At 37.1% G+C, this 16950-nt stretch overlaps 1 protein-coding gene across 4 annotated transcripts in view; it reads left to right on the forward strand.

Annotated features, from left to right (window-relative positions):
• Positions 1 to 579: 579 nt before the first annotated feature.
• Positions 580 to 16950, forward strand: part of LOC138336216 (deoxyribonuclease-1-like) — a 41396-nt gene continuing 25025 nt past the window's right edge. Inside the window, exon 1 of one of the 4 annotated variants that reach the window (XM_069285600.1) lies at positions 580 to 937. In XM_069285600.1, the coding sequence (XP_069141701.1) occupies positions 794 to 937 (144 nt within the window). In that variant the 5' untranslated portion in view covers positions 580 to 793. The remainder of the gene's footprint in view (positions 938 to 16950) is intronic. The other 3 variants (XM_069285597.1, XM_069285599.1, XM_069285598.1) reach the window with 3 other exon arrangements.

The following is a 16950-nucleotide window of genomic DNA, read 5'->3' on the forward strand; positions in this document are numbered from 1 at the left end:
GAAACGTTTATGATTTATCACCGTAGTAGGTTTACCTACAGACGATATAACAACATTCCCACTAACTCCTGTATTTTTCTCTTTGTGTTACTAATATATATTTTGTCATTGAGACAAACAAATTAGATTGATTTTTTGTAGCCCTTATTATATCATTAAATGATACAAGTTTTTTTTTTTTAATTGACAAATTGTGTGAACCTGCCAGAAAAATATATATAATACGCCTAAAAAAACTCAAATGACAAAACGGTTGGGAAGGTGATTGATGCATTAAATTAGAATTTTAAATTGACGATATCGAGATTTTCAGGTTATCTATTTGAAAGAGTTAGTTTCTCCCTGATTTCTTACGAATATGCAAGTCCCTGTGCTACGTAGCTGTCTGCGGGATAAATTACAAAAAATATACAATTATCGAGACCTTTACATTCTCAATGCAGCGAGCCTCTTTAGATAAGGATATTCATATACATAAATAATACACTCACAGTAACAATCCCAGTGTCAAATCTACCAAACGACCGGTGATAAATTACCAAAGCTCGCTCCCTCTAATCAGCGTGATATTTAGCCTGGACCCCACGCCAGCTAAACCTGCCGTATTTCCCTAACAGCTGTACACTGCATCTCTATGGCGCACATCGGCCCAACTTTGTTACATTTGGCGTTGTCATGGTAACTGATGACGATAGTGAAGACTTTTTATCGCTTTTGAGAGTTGGATACATTAAGCCTCCACTTGGGTTCCTATAGCGAACTAGCTACGCTCGCGTGCGGCTGCGGATCGTGGATGAGTGACTTTATCACTCACGTGTGTAGTTTACCACGTGTGTCACACTGTAGGCGACACACATACATCATCCCATTCGGACCTTTGGATATATACCGGGTAGTTGAAAGTGACGACCAGAAAATTTTATACCGTGGACTCTCGGTAAGTATGGTTCAGAGTTAGTATTCTTCGTCCTATTTACAAGTAGATATAATGATGCCTAAAACTATACCACATCTCCACATGTGGTCCCTCAGAAATTTACTTCCGGCAGTATATTTACTTCACTTAGCCCTTACACCTCTTTTAAAAATTGTTACTATAGCTGGTAATGCAATAGAAGGATTTAAATCTCATATATTACAAGGGTCCGTTCTTTTCCGCAGCTTGAGTATATAGCGGGGTCTGGTTCCAACGTTACATAAATGACCTTGTGTTCCCTTATATACTTATCCTTTCATTGTATAATATACACTGTACTTATCCTCGAGCTTTATGAAACCAATAAATGAGACTTATTTTTTTCCAAAGTTACAAAAACACTTTCTTTACAGGTGTTTTACTAACTTTTGAAGTAAAACAAATACGAGAACGAAGTGTAGTATCATAGCTATGCACAGCCTAACTTTACTACAACAAAACGCCATATCAAGAATTAATGTTAGCTCGTGTTTGGATGTGAAAATAAACACCGTGTGTTACAGAAACATAGATGGTACCATACATGTTGTCTATCTGCAGTTTAATTGGTTGTTAATCAATGACGATTACGTCACATTCTTCTCAGCCAATGAAACTGCATATAAATCGCTGTCCTCATATGGAAACCAATCAATGGCGATTGTGTATCGGTTTTGTTTTAGCGAGGTTGCTAACGCCATAAGGACAAACGCTGTGTAGGACGTTGTCAAACTGAGACACGTATGACCTGTTTAACAGCATATAACTATTTCTACATATAGATTGACAGTTTATTTTTATGAAAAAAAAACATGTATAGCATAGTTAGGACGATTGTTTTCATTACGACGAGGTTTTTTTTTACCTTCGTCGTATAAATAACATATCGAGCCAAAACCTGTTTCTAAACGTGATATTCCAGTATGATAACACTTCAATAGTCGACTCTCGAATCAGGAACATGACATGTTCAGAAGAAAACCACAAATAAAGCTTCTAGAAGTGAAATTTTACAGTGCTATTTAAGAGTTGTGACTTTCAACTAGACTACCAACACTCTCTAGAATATTATTCGTCGCTAGACTTTGAAAACAAGGGTTGCATATGTAGTTAAGTACAAAGACACCTTATAGCCACTTGACAGACCTTCCGCCCTGTACAATAATTATAACAATCACGTGACAGTAACTGTACACCCTGGTCGGTAACGTGCGAGACATTTTACTGTGTTATAGATTTCTATCTTTTAATGACAAATGGAATCGTTTATCGGTCACATGGTAAATGTTATGGAGATTTTATATCGGTTTATTCACACAAATCCTCTAGTCGTGATTAGGATGCGAACCAAGTGTTAGATTTATACCACACCACCTTTATAAAGACTACTCCTTTGTCACTGAAATGATTGTTCAGATATGTTCCAACCTAATCACGTCTATGCAATAGATATAACTATGATATCTGGCCATGAATATGGACAGAACTGGGTAACGACGTTAATTGCAAGCTTGGATAAAAGGTAACTAAAAGTGAACGCATATCATCGCCATGGTTTTGTTAGTATCGGAGAATTCACATCTGTTTCTAAAGGGCTCAGTCTATTTGTCCTGCTTATGTCACCATTCTGTGTTATAATTAAGTTGTAAAACATATTGTAAAACTATGCTATAAGTTCATCAAATTCCATCGACTGCACGAAAACTTATAACTTTGTTATAATTTCATACAATCGCTTGAACAAGAAAATATTTAAACTATTCTTTAAATTCATTGAATCCCAAAAACATTTTAAACTATTTTACAAAACTGACTGCTCAATCAGACGCGTGTACAACTATTTCGTCAAATCATCAACATGTAAAGCCATTCGATCAAATCCCACCGACTGCATCAGAACTATGTCGTAATTTCATCAAATCCCACCAACTGCATGAAAACATTGCTGTTATTTCATCAAATCCAACCGACTGCATGAAAACTATGTTGTAATTTCATCAAATCCCACCGACTGCATGAAAACATTGCTGTAATTTCATCAAATCCAACCGACTGCATGAAAACTATGTTGTAACTTCATCAAATCCCACCAACTGCATGAAAATCATGTTTTTACTTCACCAAATCCCAGCAACTGCATGAAAACTATGTTGTAACTTAATCAAAACCCACCGACTGCATGAAAACCATGTTGTAATTTCATCAAATCCCACCAACTGCATGAAAACTATGTTGTAATTTCATCAAATCCCACCGACTGCATGAAAACTATGTTGTAATTTCATCAAATCCCACCGACTGCATGAAAACTATGTTGTAACTTCATAAAATCCCATCGACTGCATGAAAACTATGTTGTAATTTCCTCAAATCCCAACAGCTGTATGAAAACTATATTTTAATTTCATCAAATTCCACCAACTGCATGAAAACTATGTCGTAATTTCATCAAATCCCACCAACTCCATGGGAACTATGGTATCATTTCATTCAATACCACCAACTGCATGAAAACCTATATGGTAATTCTACCAATTTCCACCAACTGCATGAAAACTATGTTGTAATTTCATCAAATCCCAACAGCTGTATGAAGACTTAGCTGTTATTACATCAAACCCCACCAACTGCATGAAAACTATGTTGTAATTTAATCAAATTCCACCGACTGCATTAAAGGGACATGAACCTAAATAAACCATGTAAATTATTTAAGATGTGTCAGATACCTTACTAAGTAATATATATCAGTTATTGTGCAAATCTGTCAAATAAAATAATTATAATGGAAATTCCATCTTTCTGTATTTTGAACCGGCCCGGTCAAATTTTGTAACGATAGTATAGTAGTATTGAACTTTAGTGACCTCCCACAATGCACTGCACAAATTAAATGAATGTTAAACAAAATGGTGTGTCAAAAACATGGGTGAAGCGAACACGAACGAATTCCGATATGAAACAGTGTACGTCAAGAGTCAGTAACGTGCGTGATTGGAAAAGTAGGTGAATATAAATGGATAGCTAAAATGCAAGAGAAGGTAGCAACTCCCCACTTTATACTTGCGTGATGTACATATGTGCAATAAGTCAGGAACCTCCCTTCGCGGTGCCCTGTCGAATGAAAAGTCTCGTTTGACTTTTGACTTACCATACTTACGCTAAATACAAATTGTTTTATAACAAATATGGCTTAAACTTCATTTGTCAACCATCGTAAATTAGGAAATAACCTTAAAATGTGGAAAACTAATATACCTTGTCATGTCATCAAGTTTGTTGTTCATTATAACCTCGCTTTCGGCCAGCTTTCGTTTCGTGTTCCAAATATAGAATATGACTGTCTATTTTTATCATTTGTGAGGTAGGTATTCCCCACGTTTTCCTGTCGTTTAAGATAACCAATCATTGTAATAAAATATTCAATAAACATCTGAAAACCATATCTAAGCATACAGAACAAATTATTTAAGGTTCATGTCCCTTTAAAACTATGTTGTAACTTAATCAAAACCCATCGACTGCATGAAAACTATGTTGTAATTTCATCAAATCCCAACAGCTGTATGAAAACTATATTTTCATTTCATGAAATTCCACCAACTGCATGAAAACTATGTTGTAATTTCATCAAATCCCACCAACTCCATGGGAACTATGGTATCATTTCATTCAATCCCACCAACTGCATGAAAACCTATATGGTAATTCTACCAATTTCCACCAACTGCATGAAAACTATGTTGTAATTTCATCAAATCCCACCAACTCCATGGGAACTATGGTATCATTTCATTCAATCCCACCAACTGCATGAAAACCTATATGGTAATTCTACCAATTTCCACCAACTGCATGAAAACTATGTTGTAATTTCATCAAATCCCACCAACTCCATGGGAACTATGGTATCATTTCATTCAATCCCACCAACTGCATGAAAACCTATATGGTAATTCTACCAATTTCTACCAACTGCATGAAAACTATGTTGTAATTTCATCAAATCCCAACATCTGTATGAAAACTATGTTGTAACTTAATCAAAACCCACCGACTGCATGAAAACTATGTTGTAACTTCATCAAATCCGAACAGCTGTATGAAAACTATTTTTTAATTTCATCAAATCCCACCAACTGCATGAAAACTATATTGTAATTTCATCAAATCCCACCAACTGCATGAAAACTATGTTGTAACCTCATCAAATCCCACCGGCTGCATGGAAACTATGTTGTTATTTCATCAAATCCCAGCAACTGCATGAAAACTATAGTGCCATTTCAATTAATTCCATCAACTGCATGAAATCTATGTTGTAACTTCACCAAATCTCAGCAACTGCATGAACACTATGTTGTAATTTCATCAAATTCCACCAACTCCATGGGAACTATGGTATAATTTCATTCAATCAAACGCATTGCATGAAAACTATATGGTAATTCTACCAATTTCCGCCAACTGCTTGAAAACCTAGGTTATTTATTATAATAATTTCATCAAATGCCATCAACTGCATGAAAAGTTATAAACTTTGTTGTAATTTCATACAACCGCTTGAACAAGAAAATATTTAAACTATTCTTTAAATTCATTGAATCCCAAAAAACATTTTAAACCATTTTACAAAACTGACTGCTCAATCAGACGCGTGTACAACTATTTCGTCAAATCATCAACATGTAAAACCATTCGATCAAATACTAAATCGATAAACGTGTAAAATTATTATTTAATCTAGACTCGGCACATGAAAATCAGCGATACGTGTCTACCAGCCGAAGGTAAAACAATGCTTTCATCTATAACGAAAAACAATACATTCATTCCACGAATTTATTAAACTTACTTTGTCAACTTTTAAGAACTGTATACAACATAATTTCGTAATATCTTTACCGTCGTAAATGATATGGGATGGAGGTATTTGTGTGTGTTAGTTGTTGATAGTTAATTGGGCTTATTGTCCTAATAACATCTAAGATCATTTTAGGTCTCCCCCTGTATACTATATGGTGTGCGTGTGAGTTTGTGTAGTTTGGTACCACTGGGACTCTTTCCCATTTTGTAGTGCTATCACTAAAACATGTTTGTCACACATAGTGAGGCGCACACCCTACACAGTCACATTATACTGACAAAGATACAGAACAGCACACCCCACTGGTCACATTATACTGACAAAGACACTGAACAGCACACCCCACTCAGTCACATTATACTGACAAAGATACAGAACAGCACACCCCACTCAGTCACATTATACTGACAAAGACACTGAACAGCACACCCCACTCAGTCACATTATACTGACAACAGGCCTCCCAAATACATAGGAACAGAACACCCCACTCAGTCACATTATACTAACAACAGGCCTCTCAAATACACAGGAACAGCACACCCCACTCAGTCACATTAGTCTGACAACAGGTCTCCCCAACACATAGGAACAGAACACACCACTCAGTTATATTAGTCTGACAACAGACCTCCCAAATACATAGGAACAGAACACCCACCCAGTCACATTTTACTGACAAAGACACAGAACAGCACTACCCACTCAGTCACACTACACTGATGAAGATACCGAATAGAACACCCCACTCAGTCACATTGCACTGATAAAGATACCGAATAGAACACCCCACTCAGTCACATTTTACTGACAAAGACACAGAACAGCACTACCCACTCAGTCACATTACACTGATAAAGATAATGGAACACCCCATTCATTCACACTATACTGACAAAGATACCGAACAGCACACCCCACTCAGTCACATTATACTGACAACAGGCCTCCCAAATACATAGGAACAGAACACCCCACTCAGTCACATTATACTAACAACAGGCCTCCCAAATACATAGGAACAGAACACCCCACTCAGTCACATTGTACTAACAACAGGCCTCCCAAATACATAAAAACAACACACCCCACTAAGTCACATTATACTTACAAAGATACCGAACAAAACACCCCACTCAGTCACATTATACTGACAAAGATATCGAACAGCACACCCCACTCAGTCACATTATACTGACAACAGGCCGCTCCAACACATAGGAATAGAACAACCCACTCAGTCACATTAGTCGGACAGCAGGCCTCCCAATACAAAGGAATAGCACACCCAACTTAGTCACATTATTCTGAAAACAGGCCTCCCAAACACATAGGAACAGAACACCCCACTCAGTCACATTGCACTGATAAAGATACCGAATAGAACACCCCACTCAGTCACATTGCACTGATAAAGATACCGAATAGAACACCCCACTCAGTCACATTGCACTGATAAAGATACCGAACAGAACACCCCACTCAGCCACATTGCACTGATAAAGATACCGAATAGAACACCCCACTCAGTCACATTGCACTGATAAAGATACCGAATAGAACACCTCACTCAGTCACATTACACTGATAAAGATAATGGAACACCCCATTCATTCACACTATACTGACAAAGATACCGAACAGCACACCCCACTTAGTCACATTATACTGACAACAGGCCTCCCAAATACATAGGAACAGAACAACCCACTCAGTCACATTGCACTGATAAAGATACCGAATAGAACACCCCACTCAGTCACATTGCACTGATAAAGATACCGAACAGAACACCCCACTCAGTCACATTGCACTGATAAAGATACCGAATAGAACACCCCACTTAGTCACATTGCACTGATAAAGATACCGAACAGAACACCCCACTCAGCCACATTGCACTGATAAAGATACCGAATAGAACACCCCCACTCAGTCACATTGCACTGATAAAGATACAGAATAGAACACCCCACTCAGTCACATTACACTGATAAAGATAATGGAACACCCCATTCATTCACACTATACTGACAAAGATACCGAACAGCACACCCCACTCAGTCACATTATACTGACAACAGGCCTCCCAAATACATAGGAACAGAACACCCCCCATCAGTCACATTATACTAACAACAGGCCTCCCAAATACATAGGAACAGAACACCCCACTCAGTCACATTATACTAACAACAGGCCTCCCAAATACATAAAAACAACACCTCCCACTAAGTCACATTATACTTACAAAGATACCGAACAGCACACCCCACTCAGTCACATTAAACTGACAACAGGCCTCCCAAAAATACATAGGAACAGAACACCCCCCCACTCAGTCACATTATACTAACAACAGGCCTCCCAAATACATAGGAACAGAACACCCCACTCAGTCACATTATACTGACAACAGGCCTCCCAAATACATAGGAACAGAACACCCCACTCAGTCACATTATACTAACAACAGGCCTCCCAAATACATAGGAACAGAACACCCCACTCAGTCACATTATACTAACAACAGACCTCCCAAATACATAAAAACAACACACCCCACTAAGTCACATTATACTTACAAAGATACCGAACAAAACACCCCACTCAGTCACATTATACTGACAAAGATATCGAACAGCACACCCCACTCAGTCACATTATACTGACAACAGGCCTCTCCAACACATAGGAATAGAACAACCCACTCAGTCACATTAGTCGGACAGCAGGCCTCCCAATACAAAGGAATAGCACACCCAACTTAGTCACATTATTCTGAAAACAGGCCTCCCAAACACATAGGAACAGAACACCCCACTCAGTCACATTGCACTGATAAAGATACCGAATAGAACACCCCACTCAGTCACATTGCACTGATAAAGATACCGAATAGAACACCCCACTCAGTCACATTGCACTGATAAAGATACCGAACAGAACACCCCACTCAGCCACATTGCACTGATAAAGATACCGAATAGAACACCCCACTCAGTCACATTGCACTGATAAAGATACCGAATAGAACACCTCACTCAGTCACATTACACTGATAAAGATAATGGAACACCCCATTCATTCACACTATACTGACAAAGATACCGAACAGCACACCCCACTTAGTCACATTATACTGACAACAGGCCTCCCAAATACATAGGAACAGAACAACCCACTCAGTCACATTGCACTGATAAAGATACCGAATAGAACACCCCACTCAGTCACATTGCACTGATAAAGATACCGAACAGAACACCCCACTCAGTCACATTGCACTGATAAAGATACCGAATAGAACACCCCACTTAGTCACATTGCACTGATAAAGATACCGAACAGAACACCCCACTCAGCCACATTGCACTGATAAAGATACCGAATAGAACACCCCACTCAGTCACATTGCACTGATAAAGATACAGAATAGAACACCCCACTCAGTCACATTACACTGATAAAGATAATGGAACACCCCATTCATTCACACTATACTGACAAAGATACCGAACAGCACACCCCACTCAGTCACATTATACTGACAACAGGCCTCCCAAATACATAGGAACAGAACACCCCACTCAGTCACATTATACTAACAACAGGCCTCCCAAATACATAGGAACAGAACACCCCACTCAGTCACATTATACTAACAACAGGCCTCCCAAATACATAAAAACAACACCTCCCACTAAGTCACATTATACTTACAAAGATACCGAACAGCACACCCCACTCAGTCACATTAAACTGACAACAGGCCTCCCAAATACATAGGAACAGAACACCCCACTCAGTCACATTATACTAACAACAGGCCTCCCAAATACATAGGAACAGAACACCCCACTCAGTCACATTATACTGACAACAGGCCTCCCAAATACATAGGAACAGAACACCCCACTCAGTCACATTATACTAACAACAGGCCTCCCAAATACATAGGAACAGAACACCCCACTCAGTCACATTATACTAACAACAGACCTCCCAAATACATAAAAACAACACACCCCACTAAGTCACATTATACTTACAAAGATACCGAACAAAACACCCCACTCAGTCACATTATACTGACAAAGATATCGAACAGCACACCCCACTCAGTCACATTATACTGACAACAGGCCTCTCCAACACATAGGAATAGAACAACCCACTCAGTCACATTAGTCGGACAGCAGGCCTCCCAATACAAAGGAATAGCACACCCCACTTAGTCACATTATTCTGACAACAGGCCTCCCAAACACATAGGAACAGAACAACCCACTCAGTCATATTAGTCTGACAACAGGCTTCCCCAACACAAGAACAGCACACCCCACTCAGTCACATTAGTCTGACAACAGGCCTCTCCAATACATAGGAACAGCACATCCCATCCAGTCACATTATACTAGCACTAAGTAAACCAATATATGTAATATATGTGATATTATAACTTGAACGTATAATGGAATTTGACTTAAGTTTTCAACTGATACAAAACCCTCTCCATCTGTACCAATGGTTAAGGCATGTGGTAATCAGAACCCATTGTCCTAATACAAATCATGTAGAATATTTTATACCAAAGCCATCTAAGATACAACCACAATAATTGCTTTACATTATTTAAATTTATTTTCATTCATTTGTTTATATACGATACACAACACAACATGAACAGAAGATACAAGAGAGACAAGTACAAGGATGTTCAACGCGAAAAAATTGTTTTGGTTTTACATGACTTCTAGGTTCATATTATAATCCTATCGTAATTATTTTTCTTTGGTGTCATAAGTTATATAAGTATAAGTATATCAAAACATGTCAAAGCCAGTTGTACATTATATAATTAGTTACACTAGGAAATTTTGCCTGTATAGATCATAGATCGATGTCATCTGTATATTTTTCTTATAGGCATATTTATATGACCTCGTCCCACGATCTAGGCCTAGTTTATAATGACATCACTAACCATTGAATTCTAATTCGAACTTTTACTCCACAACAAAGGTTCTTTTGTCTGTTTTTGCTGATTAGTTTGCCCCGGTTTTTTAAACTGATAATTTACCGTTACACTGTTGTTTTAACTGTCTATTGATCGTGAGCTGCTTATCATACTTGTGGTATTAGTTACCTTCCCCAAACTATCACAAAACTCATAAAAGAAATGCATCCTTCCACATGTTTGTTCCGTAATTACGCCTCTGTAGTTACAACACGTATATCCGAGATTTTAAAACCGCAGTCTGTAATTTGTTAAAACGAATTCGTTTATTGCACCATTTCGGTTTAATCATTTTACGTCGTGTTTTGTTCTTGTAAAATGCAATAATTTCTCCATGGAATTTGTTTTAAGTGGCAACAAGTGTTATCGTCAGTTAAGGCTGTTCCAGCGTGTAATCATTTACACCAAACAAGCGACTTTCTCCCTTCTTTCAGGCTATACTTCATCTTCGCCCTATTTATCAGCGCTGTACACAGGCACATAGGCAAATGTTTGTTTCAGTCATACAGCATGTTACGTAATAATGAAACCTACACAACTGGCAGCAAAAAAGGTCGTGAGAAATTGACATTAAACCATTGAGGAAGCTGAATCGTGACCTGCCGCCTCTTGGCCTCTGACGTACAGAACCAACTGTTGTCAGGAAGCGTTTCTACAATTTAACCGATCACACATTTACTAATACTGAATTATTTAGCAACTGAACTCTTATGGAAGAATGGCATAACCTTGCACAAACGGACAGTGAGTGGTAGAGTTATCAAAAGTCATTGTAGAAACGGAATTCATGCTCTCACAAACATTCAAAATGCATTAAGTCTTTTGAACAAAATCGATTTTGGCCTCCTACGCGATTTCGTTTTGAAATACATATCCATGCCTATGGTTTCAAATATATCATTTCTAGATTGTCAGGGTTTAGAATTGTCTAAGCGCATGATTGATATCAAAATTGTTTGGTGTAATATATCGTGCGCCCAACTACCAACTAAATTGAGAAAAAGTCGCACGATTTTCCGCTTTCACCAAAACGTGTCAAAACTGCAACCAATTTGAATCAATTTTCTTCTGCACTAAGAACTTGGCTTAGTTCAACGAACAATAAACTAAAACATAATTTTCTGTTATTTCCCTGCTGTGACTTGGTCGAAACATATTGTTCATCAGAATTCTATTGGAACCCACATGATTTTTGTGGGTAAAAATCGTCTAAATGCCACCGGCATGCATATATATTGATTCATATATACAATGTATCTATTTAACACAAAAAGAGAGGGTTTAATAAAGTTGGAAAGCTTGTGACCAAACCTATTGTATATAAAATATTACAACAAACTATGTTTAAATTAAATTTAACACAATGTGAAACAACACTAACGATGTCTAATGTATAAGTTCATTCAATTAAGCATTGATGTCACTATTTTTTAATTTCTTCGGGGTATGAAAGAAATTTTGTTTGCAAACTGTGTGAATCCGCGTAGCGGATTCTTACAAAAGTTTGCAAACAAAATTTATTTCATAACCCGATGAAATTAAAAAATAGTGACTTCAACGCTTATAATTAATTTTTCAGGCTACTTTATAAAATGAAATACGTTTACACGTACTATTCCATTTATTTTTTCCGAGGAATTATTTTTTTCCAAATCAATACGCAACGTCAATGTTTCTATTGTGACGTCACGATAACGTCGGGTTTCCGCGCCATTCTCTGAATTTTTTTCCATCGTGGAATGAAAAAAATGAATAGGCCAATCAGAAAGCCAGAAACAAAGAGAAAATTAATTATATGGAAATATGTTTAAGAAGCACTTAAAATTTTGTATAAATTGAGAATGAAGGCTGAATTGGCTGAACTTTACAATAGATGTGTAAACAGACAATGCTGTCAAAATTCATTGTTTGCGATCTTTGTCTTTGTACTTCTTGATTTGTCAGTAACTTTAACTGTTTTCTTAAACTTTGTAACGAGTTCGAATGCATTAAAAGCTAAACCGAATTGGAATATCAATTTTTAGAAAGAAAACTTTGAAAGCATTCATTTTCTTTCATTATGCTTAGTACTTCAACTTCTATATTTCCATGTAGCAGTTGTCTCTCTATTAATGGACATACCCCGTAATACCAAAGAGGTCAGCTGTTTTGAAGACAGAGATTCATTATTTGGCAGAATTGTGATCCCCTGATTACCATAATGCTGTTTATCTTTCGCCATGCATGTGAACCTTAAACCTGTGAAACGAACATGGTCAGTGGCCGCCTTCACGTCGTATTTTGTATTTTACATGTCTTTGGTATACTTTATTATCTGTTGTTTTTTTCAATATCAACTATTATCTTATCAACAAACCCAAACCTCTATATTTATCAATAAAAAACGGAGCATAAAAATCCTACGGACTTCTGTGGTTGTATTGGTTAAAGTAAAATGTGTATGAACAATGAACATAAACTACATTAATATCTTGCTTCTAAAGTCGGGGTGAAAGGTTCTGTCAATCTTCAGATGTCTATACACAGTGTATAAGATGTCCGCTGACAATGTTTCTCTCCAGCAGATATGCTCGATACCGAATATCAACGTATAGAAGTTTTGCCTGGGTAATTACTGTTTCAGACTATCAGTAGATTAACTTGTCTATTGCACTCCAAGCCCTGGACTCCAGCATCGTTAGTGACGAACAAAAGTTCTAACTATAGGGAACAATTAAAGCTTATACCGGAAATGAACGGAAAATACGTCAGCTGACCGACACGAGTTATGTAATGGACGTGTGCCGCCGAAGTTATTGTTGCAATATATTATCGAATGCGTTCTAATTTTAGACTTTGCCCCTGCTGTATAATGGGTGGTTTGTCTGGTGGAGTCATTGCGTTCGAAGGCCCCCAGGTCTACTGATGATGAACGAGTCGTTACCGTAGCGTGATGCGCAGTGAGGCTGTGAAATAATGGAGTGGCTTCTCCATACAAACATTTATGATTGGAGCATTATAGAGATAAACATGAAAGGTCAACAGTCTCAGTTTGGCAGCTTGGCACAGGAGATTAGAGATGATATGATAGGTTAGATTGACGCTTGTTGTACGTTCATCACTAGATATCTAGTTGTATTAGGCAGAAAAAATTAGGCCACTCTCTTTTCGCGGATAATTTTTATTCAACAGTTGATTGATTTGCGCAAATTACAGGATGTCCCATAAATTATGTCACACTTTTCAAAGTTAAAGTTCTTCTTATATTCAAAACATTCCGTGCTAGGATTTTAAAATGCTAGAAATAAAAACAACTGTACTAAACTTTTTCGTAAACTTGGCAACCATATTCCTGTTTTGCAAAATAAGGTCAAATGACCCCATCCTTGCCATGGTAACAGTAATGCTTATAATTAATTTTCCAGACGTCTTGATAAAAAAATACATCGGTATGAAAGAAATGTGTGTAATTTGTGTGAATCCGCTTCGCAGATTCTCACAAAAGTTTGCAAACAAAATGTATTGTGACATCATTGCTTATAAGTAATTTCCAAGCCTACTTGATAACATAAAATACATTTACACGTACGATTCCAAATTGTCCAAGGGAATATTTTTTTCCGAATCATTACGCAACGTTAATGTTTCTATTGTGCCGTCACGATAACGTCGGGTTTTTGTGCTATTCACGGATTTGAAAAAAATAGCCAATCAGAAAGCTAGATTTATTATGAAAACAACGAAAAAATAATTATAACTATAACATGACCAGTATAAAATATTCCATAGAACCTGTTACCTGTATATCAGTGATCCTTACCTACTGTAATTTTCATTTCTTCCTTTTTAAGATTAAATAAATAGAGAAAAAACAGGAATCGAAGAAAGAATTAACAAAATGATGCATATATGAATGGAGAAAAACCTAATATAGGACGGAGTTACATTTCGAGATACACATCTTCATGATACCATATGTCGAGTCTTTACTATATCAGGAATTAAATCACGATGTCTGTCATTATTCTCCATAAAAAGTTGGAATAATCTGACGAGAATCGGTAGTATGATATGGTACATAGTATATGTTTAAGAGTCAAGAAAACGAATTGTTACTAAAATGTTGACATTCCAAAACAATAATCACATACGTTAGGACATGTTTTATGCACAGGTTGAACTTCATCGTGAGGTTAAGGTGACAGGTATTTGATCCATCATCAAAAACTCAAACTGGTTAGGGCATAGATTAGTGAGGGGCTTTCTGACAAGCCCAGTTGACTGTATCATTATTGGAAAGTGATTGTATCTATTTATCTTTCGATCAACTTTAATTCTGTTCTTGTTGTAAACCAATGTTCTGTATAGATATCAGAGTTAACTACTGCTGCTCAACATTGACAAAATCTGCCCTGCAGGTAAGGCGTTCCTAATGCCGCCTAAATATAGAATATTATCTTTTCTCAGTCCTGCAGGTAGGACGTTAGAATTGTACCTGCTCTCCCTATTGCGTGATTGTAAAAAGACACTTAAACTAGAATATTATCTTTTCTCAGTCCTACAGGTAGGACGTTAGAATTGTACCTGCTCTCCCTATTGCGTGATTGTAAAAAGACACTTAAACTAGAATATTATCTTTTCTCAGTCCTACAGGTAGGACGTTAGAATTGTACCTGCTCTCCCTATTGCGTGATTGTAAAAAGACACTTAAATTATAATATTATCTTTTCTCAGTCCTACAGGTAGGACGTTAGAATTGTACCTGCTCTCCCTATTGCGTGATTGTAAAAAGACACTTAAACTAGAATATTATCTTTTCTCAGTCCTACAGGTAGGACGTTAGAATTGTACCTGCTCTCCCTATTGCGTGATTGTAAAAAGACACTTAAATTATAATATTATCTTTTCTCAGTCCTACAGGTAGGACGTTAGAATTGTACCTGCTCTCCCTATTGCGTGATTGTAAAAAGACACTTAAACTAGAATATTATCTTTCCTCTACTTCCTAGCTAAAACTTAACATTAACTTGACACCTCCTCTCTTTTGGCCTTGGGCCTTGAATTGAGCACTCGCCACGGTAAGGAAACCTCTAGGTGCTATACTCGGGTTTGGGACGACTGGTTAGTCCATTAGTAAGAAAGAATAAGAATTCTACTGAATAAAGTGTCTCTTACCGAATCCCATTCGCCATTTAAGTGCCAAACTACATGACAAAATGGTTTCAGATAACCATTACTGTAATATTGATAATAGGCCACCTTTGTCGAACTACTGGTCCGTCTTAGCAAAGTGCTTGTATACAGGTCAATATTGATGAAGATTTGGTCCGTATTGCCGAATTTGAGCCTCGGACTGACTCCCAGGCTTTACATCCTGACCTTGTCTTTAATAACCGTACAATAGTGAATGTAACTAACCACAAACATCTTGGTATCTTCTTTAATTCTATGGCTAATTGGTCGAATCATGTCAATTTCATTCATGAAAAAGCATATAAAAAGATAAATTTACCCAGAATGTTAAAATACAAAATAGATGGAAAGTCTTTAACAACTGTATATACTTCTTTTATCCGACCAATTCTTGAATATGCTAGTATCGTGTGGTCAAATTGTACCCAGGCAGAATGTGACCTCTTGGAGTCAATCCAGCTTGAAGCAATACGTATAATTACAGGTTTAAGAAAGGGGACTAGTCATAATATATTATATAATGAAATTGGTAATGTACCTTAAGAGAAGACATCTTCATCAAAATATCACTTTTTATAATATCTTCAACAATAACTGTCCCAACCATATAAAAGACAGACTACAACCTTTCATTAACACCAGTACTGCCTATACTTTTCGCAATACTAGATTGTTTAATATTCCAACCACCAGAACTCAAATATACAATAATATCTTTTTTCCGTCTTTAATGTCAGAATGGAACTCTCCGTCCTGTCCGTTTCCCTCTATGTCATCCATACGTGCAATAAGAAAGGAATGTTTACAATCTGGTATTATCGATAATTTTCCAATATGTTCGGAAGCATTTAAATATTCTGGCGAGAGGCAAACAAATATTACATTGTGCCAATTAAGAAATTCCGCTAGTAATCTAAACTCTGATTTATTTAACTA

This window comes from Argopecten irradians, chromosome 12, assembly GCF_041381155.1.
Source record: "Argopecten irradians isolate NY chromosome 12, Ai_NY, whole genome shotgun sequence".
NCBI lineage: Eukaryota > Metazoa > Mollusca > Bivalvia > Pectinida > Pectinidae > Argopecten > Argopecten irradians.